The sequence below is a fragment of the Gadus morhua genome, chromosome 8, assembly GCF_902167405.1.
Source record: "Gadus morhua chromosome 8, gadMor3.0, whole genome shotgun sequence".
In the NCBI taxonomy this organism is placed as follows: domain Eukaryota; kingdom Metazoa; phylum Chordata; class Actinopteri; order Gadiformes; family Gadidae; genus Gadus; species Gadus morhua.
Window position 1 is genome coordinate 3,377,275 of NC_044055.1, and position 10,827 is coordinate 3,388,101.

General features: G+C 48.4%; 1 protein-coding gene across 1 annotated transcript in view; it reads left to right on the forward strand.

Annotated features, from left to right (window-relative positions):
- The window catches only part of atp1a2a (ATPase Na+/K+ transporting subunit alpha 2a), a 55,059-nt gene that overhangs the window by 24,837 nt on the left and 19,395 nt on the right, over positions 1–10,827 (forward strand). Inside the window, exons 10-15 of the mRNA XM_030362716.1 lie at positions 1–64; positions 4,747–4,881; positions 6,244–6,323; positions 6,551–6,660; positions 9,378–9,553; positions 10,526–10,662. The exon at positions 1–64 is cut by the window's left edge and continues 46 nt beyond it. Coding sequence (XP_030218576.1) covers positions 1–64; positions 4,747–4,881; positions 6,244–6,323; positions 6,551–6,660; positions 9,378–9,553; positions 10,526–10,662 — 702 coding nt within the window. The remainder of the gene's footprint in view (positions 65–4,746; positions 4,882–6,243; positions 6,324–6,550; positions 6,661–9,377; positions 9,554–10,525; positions 10,663–10,827) is intronic.

Consider the following 10,827-nt stretch of genomic DNA (forward strand, 5'->3'; position numbering starts at 1 on the left):
TGTGGCGGGCCTGTGCAACCGGGCCGAGTTCAAAGCCGCGCAGGATCACCTGCCCATCCTCGCGGTAAGCAACAGGGCACGTCCGCCGGCAACGCCGACGTTCTGTGCGTGTGCGTGTGCGTGTGCGTGTGTGTGTGTTAGGGCTTTGACTTTTGCCCAAAAATCATATTCAAAGTTTGTTTGTTTATTAATATTAATATTTGAATATTTATTAATAATATTTTGACCATTAAATGCCTTCAGTAAGACCTGAGGTGCGTTCAAGTTCAGCGAACATAGGCGAACGTTCGCAACGAACGCGTTGACATTAAACAATTAATTTTGAACGATTTTTGAACACCGTTCTAAACAAACTGTAAACGAAAAAAATGGATACGAAGGCCATGGTATTAGCGGGTGCCTCCATGTTAATGGAAGAGTTTGCAAGTGGTCGACCTCGTTGAAAGCCTACTGCAGACAACCAGTACGGAAAATTCAAGAATAGAGGGCTACGTCACCGAAGTTGTACCCACTTACTGCGATATAACGTTCAAATCGCATTTTAGGATACAAAAGACAACAGTTGAAGTAAGGGTGTAGGTAGGCTATATGAAACGTTTTATCTATTGCTTTCTGTGTAGGAAAGGAGTACATGATTTCAATATAGTTTAGTTTAATGCCATGGCAACGAATGTCACGTAGCCGAAGTGTTTGTGGAGAACTACCTCTTCAGACAGTTTGCCTATGTTCGTAAATGTTTGCTTGCTTATGTTCGTTTAACGGAAAATGTTTAAAATCGTTCGCGAACATTCGCCTATGTTTGCGATTCTGAACGCACCTCAGGATTGGGCTTCGCGAGGTTTGTTTACCGCGTTGCTATGGTTACCGGTCTTGCGTGTTCCAACGGTTTATTAGGTATCTAATAAGTCGCTGTCTAATCAATACTTCATTCACTGCCTCTTCCGTGGTCATTACAATATTATGAATAGACTGCGTCGGGTCTCCGACGTCTCTCCCTCTTGGCCTGCCCATAACCGGTTCGATTATTAAGGGCTGCCTAATATTCGTTAGAATTTTGATTTATTTTTTGATACTCGAAACTAGAGTCAAAGCCCTAGTGTGTGTGTGTGTGTTTGCGTGCGTGCGTAGAATAAAGGCAAAGAGCCGTCGACAAGTCATGTCATTTTTATTGGTACAGCCCCTTAATCCCAGTCTCAGAGGGCTTCACGGGCCACCTATTACGACGCCCCCCTCTAAGCCCTCCAACGAGCAAGGAAGAGCTCCCTTAATTATCAGGGGAGACCCTGAGAGCAGGAACCAGGAGCAGGGGGATAGCTCCTTCTAGGGACCTTGAGGAGTTGAATGGGGGCCACGATGGACATGCATAATCGAAAGCATTGCAAGAGAACCTTTGAAGTCAAATGAAATAGTTCGATGTAGTGAATCCGGAGCTTCTATGGTGGTGAGGTGCAGGCCAGGGGGTACGCTGGTAGTATTCAGGTTGGGTGGTTAGGTGTTCATGATCCAAGGAGTACACTGGATAATTAGTTTGCTGTGTCGGGTCAGGTGCAGCCTCGATATTTAAATTTGTGATCTGTATAGATCAAATGTAATCCCAACTATGATATGCTTGAAGACTGCTAAATTAATCGACGTATGAGATGTAAGGTATGGGTATAGATAGCGTTTGAGAAATGTCACTAAATATAGAATTCAATACATGGAATTTAAAATGGCAGATACTACTATTCCCACTGAATGAATACTGTATTACAAGCTGTAGTAGATATAACCTGGTCCACCGTTTCCAAACCCTCTTCATCTTATTATGTTCCTCTACTTGGAGCCAAATCTGCTGATGCTCACATTTTTATAGTCCTGGTAGTTTTCTCTTTTCGTCTGCTTGGTCAAATAGGGCAGAGTACAAAATCCTCCAGAATTGTAACGTGACAGAGGAATGGAAAGATTTCTTCACATTCCTCAGAATTGTACAGAACGATTTCTTGGCAGTAATTCCTGAGTAAAAGTAGTATTCTCTGGTCAGAATGTAGATCAGATGTTTAAAAAAATGCTCAAGGGACAAAATAAAGCCTGCAACGACTAACATATGCAAATTTGTCAGAATTTATGTTCACCAAGATGTTAGCTTTGCCGAAAGGTTTTGACAGTAACAAGTTTAGATCTATGCAGTGTAGCACTACATGTCTATCCTGTTGGGACGTCTCCAATGCACTGCGTCATGCACGCACGCACGCACGCACGCACGCACGCACGCACGCACGCACGCACGCACGCACGCACGCACGGCAAACACATGCACGCACGCACACACACACACACACACACACACACACACACACACACACACACACACACACACACACACACACACGCAGCAATGTGTCGTTTTACAAATAAATTCAAAAAAGTACATGGAAATCACACACACACACACAAACACACACACACACACACACACACACACACACATACAAAGACACACACACACACACACAAAGACACACACACACACACACACACACACACACACAAAGACACACACACACACACACAAAGACACACACACACACACACACACACACACACACAAAGACACACACACACACACACACACACACACACACAAAGACACACACACACACACACACACACACACATACACCAATGTGATATAATTTGCCAAATACTTGATCATTAATTCACATCCTCGCTCAGACCCTTCCCCAGACCAGCTGTTCGACCCTGCGCTATACCGACCACAACTCGTTTTGCCCCCGGCTGCATCTCTCAGCGGCGGGGGCATTACCACCTCCTCCTCACCCGCTGTGGACCATAAACAGACCCTCTAGCCCCCGCCCCCCCCAACCGCATCACCCTCCACCTCCACCCCAGCCCCGCCTCGCTTCCCTCCCCAAACATCCCACCTCGCTTTCCAAGCCCACCTCCACCCCTCCTCTCACCCCCCCCCCCCCCTCCTCTCACCCCCCCCCCACCCCTCCTCTCACCCCCCCCCCCCCCCACCCCTCCCCTCCCCCCCCCCCCCACCCCTCCTCGCTCTCACCCCCCCCCCCACCCCTCCTTGCTCCCCCCCTCCCCCTTGCTTCCCTCCCCTACATTAAAGCAGAGACGAGCCGGCTTCCCCCTGCCACTTCGACCCCCCCCCCCCCCTCCCTGACGGCACTCAGAAATGCCAGTCAAGGTCTTCTCCTTCCATAAGAACAACCCCCCACCCCCCCCCCATCCCCCCCAAAAACCCGCAGTTGACACCCGGCACAAACGCAGAGGAATAGCATTTCCTCTGTGATGTAGTTATTCATTCATGAAAAGCCACAAACAAGGACGGCTCTGGCCGGGAGCGTGTCCTTGTGTTTCCCGGGTTATCATAAATGAATAAAAAGGGGGAGTCAGGGGAGAGAGCGGGCTGGGAGCGGGCGAGGGAGGATGTGTGTGAGAGTGTCTTGTCTGTGTGCTTTTCCCCCGTGTGGCCCATCTCGTGGTGGTGTAAGAGTACAAGGCGATGCGTGTTAGCGAGGGTGTGAGTGTGGACCAGCACGTGTGTGTGTGTGTGTGTGCATGCGTGTTGTGTTGTGTTGTTGGGCAGAGTTGTGCGTGTGTGTGATGACCGGGTTTTCACAAGTAACACCATTTGGAACTCGGGCTCCCAGTGGGACGTGTCGAGCAGAGTGCAGTGCTTTTGTGTGTGTGTGTGTGTGTGTGTGTGTGTGTGTGTGTGTGTGTGTGTGTGTGTGTGCAGTGTGCAGTGTGTGTGCAGTGGCTTCGTTTGTGTGTGGTCGATTTTTATTCTTTTCTTGGGGAGGCTATGAAAGTATGACGCGGCTTTCCTCGCGGTGGGTCGACCTCCACGCCGCCGACTTCAGACGTCCTTTAACGAAAACTGATTAGCCTAGCAGAGCGTGGAAACAATTATGAAACACGTACACACCTGCGCCAAAGTGGATGATCGATCTGGCGGGCCTTGTGAAATAACCCTGGCTCTCGCCCTTCGAGTGTCTGCGTGCGGTTGTGAACGGGAGGAATTGAACCGCTGCATGTGTGGTTGTTTTGTTTTGTTTTGTGTTGTGGTGTGTTTTTTTTTTTTTGGGGTGGGGGTTGTGGAGGTCGTGGATTCCATTAGTCTCTCTAAATACCGGAGCCATACGTAGAATCGACCGGTGAGCTTGAAACATTAGGATTGCCGTCGATGCATGCGCTCATTATTCCACAGTGCCAACTGTGCTGCACCTGCAATTATTGTAATTACAAGAGGCGGCATCCTGTCCACCCCAACCACCACCTCCACCCTACCACCGCCACCGCCACCTCCACCACCACCAACACCACCCCCACCACCACCAACACCAGCACCTCCTCCTCCTCCCCAAACACATTAACCGCAAAGCTAACTCCTCCGCATACATCCCGGTTCTATACTGTAAGGCGGCAAACACACACACACACTCACATGCTACCAGACACACACACACACACACACACACACACACACACACACACACACACACACACACACACACACACACACACACACACACACACACACACTTACACACAAGCAGTGAAACAAATGGTATTTCCAAATTGCGAAACTCCTCCGGAGCGTTACCGTGGCGAACCACAGCAGCGGGGAAAACACCCATTGCTAGTGTTAGTGTATTGTCAGTCTCACGTTGATATCGTTACTGTTGTTGTTGTGATGACGGCCGTGTGCCCAACCCCCCCCCCCCCCAGAGAGATACGGCGGGAGATGCGTCCGAGTCTGCCCTGCTGAAGTGCTTCGAGCTTTGCTGCGGGAGCGCCAAGGAAATGCGGGCCAGGAATACCAAGGTCGGGGAGATCCCCTTCAACTCCACCAACAAGTACCAGGTAGGCCCGCCCCCGCTGATCCACTACATCCACAACAACAATAATAACAACGACAACGACAACGACAACGACAACAATCACAACAGCATCCCCGACAACAGCTACTAGGTTCCATGGTGCACAGGAGTCAAACGGTGAAACGCTCCGCTACGGCCGCCACGCGAGGAGCCAGGAGTGCTTCTAATGTCGCACTACAACACACTGGACTGGAATAGATGCCGGGGCCCTAGAAATAGAACAGAATAGGACGGCGTGTTCAAGTACAGTTCAAGTGCAGAGCAGTGCAATCCTTCAGAGGGTAGGCGGCCGCAGTTAGCTCTGTCCAACGCCGAAACCGATTCGGAGGGAGGATAATGTATGCGTTGCGATCGAGGGATCCCTCCTTGATGTCTCTTGCTATGCTGTAAACGCTTCCAACGTTTTCAGGCCCCCCGAGACGTAGCCTTTACACGTTTGAAAGCAAACAACCTCTTTCTTAACTTGAATGGAAGCCTACGTGTATAGGAGCCGGCTGTCAGACTTGAAATAAGTTGCGTGCAGACGGTTATCAGTAAGTCGTGACAGGGGCTGTATGGAGCTGTCTCACCACAACACACACACACACTGGCTGGCTGCAGGCCACCCGCCATAGACATCCGTCATCGCAACTATTTTGTATAGTTTCAAACCCTCTTCTTTGACTTCTAAGTTGCAATCCATGTAACAAAAACTGTGTCCCGAAAGAAGACATATATCTATATCTATATATATATATATACAAATATATATATATATTTATTTATGGAGAATAATCTTGACATAAAAACAAAAGCCCTGCGTTCTGCATGCATCCTGTGTTCCCCTCCCCAGATATAAAACAGGAGTGCGTCTGTGTAGGTGACAACAACAACAACAAAAATACCCTGCAAAAAAAAACAATTTGGCTCTGGTTTTCACAGATTAGATATGCTGAGGCTCGGATACAAATGGCACAGGGGTTGGTGGTGGTGGTGGTGGTGGTGGGGGGATGGATGGAGGGGGGGAGGTGCACGGTGCCACTGTCAGCCGGAGGAATCCCTATCTCACAAACAGAGGGAATGAGAAATGCTCTCCCTCTTACGGCGTCTGCATGCATATGACTCATCACGTCAGCCTCCACAATAAAAGGAGACATCATTCCAAAATAAAAGTTCAGAAAAAACATTTATTCATCCTACTCAAAGGCCATATATCCTTTATTTATATGTATATATATATTTTTTAAACAAGGCACTTCTGATTGGATTTGACTTTGCGTTCTCAGCAATTAGGATCCGACCACACGTTCAAACAGATTCGATCGCTTTCCAACCCTGCACGCCCACTTCTGCTGTTTTGTTGCAGCTCTCTATCCATGAATCAGAAGAAAACCCCGGCAGTCATCTCCTGGTCATGAAAGGAGCCCCGGAGAGGATCCTGGACAGGTACTGCCATCCATTATTCATCCGGTCGACCCAACCCAGCGCGGTGAAATACTCACCTGTCGTGGGATCGCTCGCCTGCTCCCACACTGTGTGAACAAATCCGGTCCACTTTCACTTTCCCTTTCCTGAATCTGAATCCATGAGGATGCTTTGTGTAAACGGTGTAAAGGTCTGTGATGCTGATATATCCTTGTTTTAAAACATCAATATCTCTCTGTGTCTCACAGGTGCAGCTCCCTCATGATCAATGGCCAGGAGGTGGCCTTGGACGACAACTGGAAGGAGAGCTTCCAGAACGCATACATGGAACTGGGAGGACTGGGAGAACGGGTGCTTGGTATGTTCGCTGCAGTGGCGCCAACAACAGCATCAGCAGCACTCATTCGATTCTGTTTTATTTGACAGTGGAAGCACACAGAACCTGATTCCCAGGACATGCATAACTAATTTCCCTTCAGCTACAGTTGCAAAATTATATGAATAGTAATTTGTCTCACGAATCCGATTTTTAGATTGACCTCAAGTCTGCTGGAAGATGAGCTCAAATCTGTGTGAAATCACTTTCTTGGGTTTCATATTTGTTTTGACCAATCATGTTGCAGGAGGCGGGCCTAGCAAGGTAATGGCTTTCAGCACGTCCACAACCACGGTCAGCTATATTAAAAAAATGTCTGTAAAGTTTTCTAATCAACACCCTGTAGTCTGGCAACTGTAGTAATACACTAAAAAACACAAATTATTTTTCTATGGTAGAATATCTCTGTATGGGAACAGGAAACATGAAGTTTGGGTTTCCGGCCAAAGCTCTGAGCTGACTTTGCCCAGAAGTTCTGATATTACTTAATAGGACTGCTTATTCCAAGATTAAAACATAGTTAATAATAGAGCGCATAAAATCTGTCTTTTGCTAGTTTTTGTGTTATTTCTGCAATATCTTTCGAAAAAATACTTAATCTCTTCAGTCTGAAATATTTCCTTTATTTAAGCCGAGCATTGCACTATGTATGTCCTCTTAATCAGTCCTGTGATGGTCCATAATTACTAGCTGTCATCATTTGGTAAGGTTGTCACTTTCACTTTTAATTAATTGAAAGGGTGTCATCATGAAGGGAAAGTATGCGCATTACACCACAATGTGTTCTTTTAAAAACATTCATCAGTAGGCCTACTTATATTTTGATTCGGATATAAATATATGTTGGCAGGTAAGAGTAGCAGGGAGCAGCATAACTGACAATTAAAATATGAATACACTATATATTCTACACATATTTCCATGCAACTATATCATTATAGTAAATATACCAATGAATGTAATTCCCGTTGGTCCCCAGTCAGAAATGTTCAACAATCTTCTATAATTTACCCAAACTGTTTGTCGAATTCACAAAGTAAATTCGACAAGCAAATTGTCGCTCTTGTCATTTTCGCACACAAGAACCGCCTCATATCCTTTCATGTAAAATAGGCGCTGAAACCACAAAGACAAGCATAACGCAGTGTTGTGTGTGTGTGTGTGTGTGTGTGTTTGGCGCCGGGAATAAGCACACAGCAGACGAGCCCACTGCGAAAGGGGCACACCGCGCTGGCTTGAGTGCTGCGCCCAGCGGGAGTCTCCGCCCAGCGGGAGTCTCCGCACTGCTCGGATGTGATTAGCTCAGCGTTTGATAGGTCAGCTCTATTCAGTGTTCTTTTACTGTGCCGTCGGCATGGCAATAGCGGAGCACGGCGTTCCGTCAGCAGCCGTCGTCGCTCTTTGATCGCGCGTGAACTAGCAGTGGTACCTTGTTTCGGATTGGGGACGTGGGCCGAGGTTGATTTGGCTGAAGGTTGAACCCGACGCTAAGTCAGTCCGGGTGGTCTTCGTTAACGCCAGGAAACCTTAAATATATATGTCACGTTATGTGTAACGTTTAGAAGCAGTCACACAAACAAAACAATTCACACTAGATCCGTTTACTAGACTGTATCGCTAACGAAACAGTGTTTGCCGTTGCTTTTGAATTATAGAAAGAAGACAAAACAAGGAAGATGCTCGTATGTTTGTTGGGTTTAATACGCCGTGTTTAAACATCTCTCCTCGCCAGGAATTGACGACTCACCCCTTTCATGAGAAACGATGACGATAACATCTCTAAAATGTCTGCTTTAGAAGTAGCCAACCGCTAAAATCATCCCAGAGGACAGCAGCAAACAATAATTACGCGGTTACTCTTTCGGATTGGTTCGAATTAGTGCCAGGCAGTGTTGGAAATTATCTTCTGCTTTTATCAAGGGACGGTTTTGCTTCTATTTGTTTTTGTTTTTCTTTGCGAGAGCAATTTGTGTAATAACAAAGTCATTCATTCCACGCAAGCAAAAACATGGCAGCTCCCTCTACCAGGTCTATATTACCAATGGACATAAGCAAGCGGGGTACAGATATAACATGGTGACAACACTGTGTACCAAGGCACTCCAGTGTAATCTTAATCAGTGTCATACAGGCAGTGGATAACACACTTTAGAGCGCTCCCTGTTAGAAGAGCCAGAGTATTCAAGTAGGCAGTAATAATACATGGATTCTTTGCACATTTATTTTGGCCAGCGCCTGTGAGTTTTTCCCACATTTTAATTCAAGCTGCATTTTATTAACTCGCTGGAGCTCCTTCTGGCCCTTGGCCCTTATTAAGGACTGATCTGGTTGCCAAGTGATCTTACATGAGCACGATGAGCATTGGCTAATTTGAGCCATTCTGAGACCCGTTGAAGCAGTGATCCCCTGAACCGGGACTTTCCTCTCTCCCCTCTCCCCTCTCCCCTCTCCCCCTCTCCTCTCTCCCCTCTCCCCTCTCCCCTCTCTCCTCCCCTCTCCCCTCTCCCCTCTCTCCTCCCCCCTCCTCTCCCCTCTCCTCTCCCCACTCCCCTCTCTCCCCTCTCTCCTCCCTCCTCCTCTCCCCTCTCCACTCTCCTCCTCTCTCCCCTCTCCCCTCTCCCCTCTCTCCTCCCCTCTCCCCTCTCTCCTCCCCCCTCCTCTCCCCTCTCCTCTCCCCACTCCCCTCTCTCCCCCTCCAGGCTTCTGCCATCTGAACATGTCCACCTCCCAGTACCCCCAAGGCTTCGCCTTCGACACGGAGGACCCCAACTTCCCCACGGAGCAGCTGTGCTTCCTGGGCCTCATCTCCATGATCGACCCGCCCCGGGCCGCCGTGCCCGACGCCGTGGGCAAGTGTCGCTCCGCCGGCATCAAGGTGACCACGGCTGGCCTGCTGACCCCCCCCCTGTGTGTGTGTGTGTTTGTGTGCGTGTGTGTGTGTGTGTGTGTGTCTGTGTGTGTGTGTGTGTGTGTGTGTATGCGTGTGTGTCTGTGTGTGTATGTGTGTGTGTGTGTGTGTGCGTGTGTGTGTGTGTGTGTATGGGTGTGGGTGTCATGCTGACTCCTCCTCCTCCTGTGTGTGTGTGCGTGTGTGTGTCTGTGTGTGTGTGTGGGTGTGTGTGTGTGTGCGTGTGTGTGTGCGTGTGTGTGTGTGTGTGTGTGTGTGTGTGTGTGTTTTAAATGAGTGAACTAACAGTTACTCCACACCTCGGGGGCGGTACCGTCCCTGGTGAAAAGCACCGGTTATTGCAATGACTATTTCTGATTGGTTCAAGTCGGTGTTTGTTGGTATCATCTGCAAAATAAACCCTCGCCTGACACCGATAGCAACTAATGAGCTTTTCTTTTTAGACCAGTTAACTGAATACAGTGTCGGTAATTGAACGTGTGCTGAATAATGACATACACACAGAAACACATTTACACACACACAATAACAAACACACACACGCACGCACAATATCACACACACACACACACACACACACACACACACACACACACACACGATAACACACACATGCATGCATGCAAGGACAAACACACACACACACAAACAATCACACACACATGCATACACACACACACACACACACACACACACACACACACACACACACACACACACACACACACACACACACACACACACACACACACACACACACACACACACACACACACACACACACACACACACACAGCCACAGCACAGCACACTGTTTGGTTTGACAGCCTAAGGGATGATAGCCATGCATCACCTATTGCATAGATAACATGCTGTTGTGTTTCCTGCAATAATGCTGGGTCATTTATCAGGCTTCCCCTCTCTCTCCCCACTGGTCAGGTGATCATGGTAACCGGCGACCACCCAATCACAGCCAAGGCCATCGCTAAGGGAGTGGGCATCATTTCTGAGGGCAACGAGACGGTGGAGGACATCGCTGCGAGACTCAACATTCCCCTGAGCCAAGTCAACCCCAGGTGGGTGAGAGAGAGAGAGAGAGAGAGAGAGAGAGAGAGAGAGAGAGAGAGAGAGAGAGAGAGAGAGAGAGAGAGAGAGAGAGAGAGAGAGAGAGAGAGAGAGAGAGAGAGAGAGAGAGAGAGAGAGGGAGGGAGGGAGGGAGGGAGGGAGGGAGGGAGGGAGGG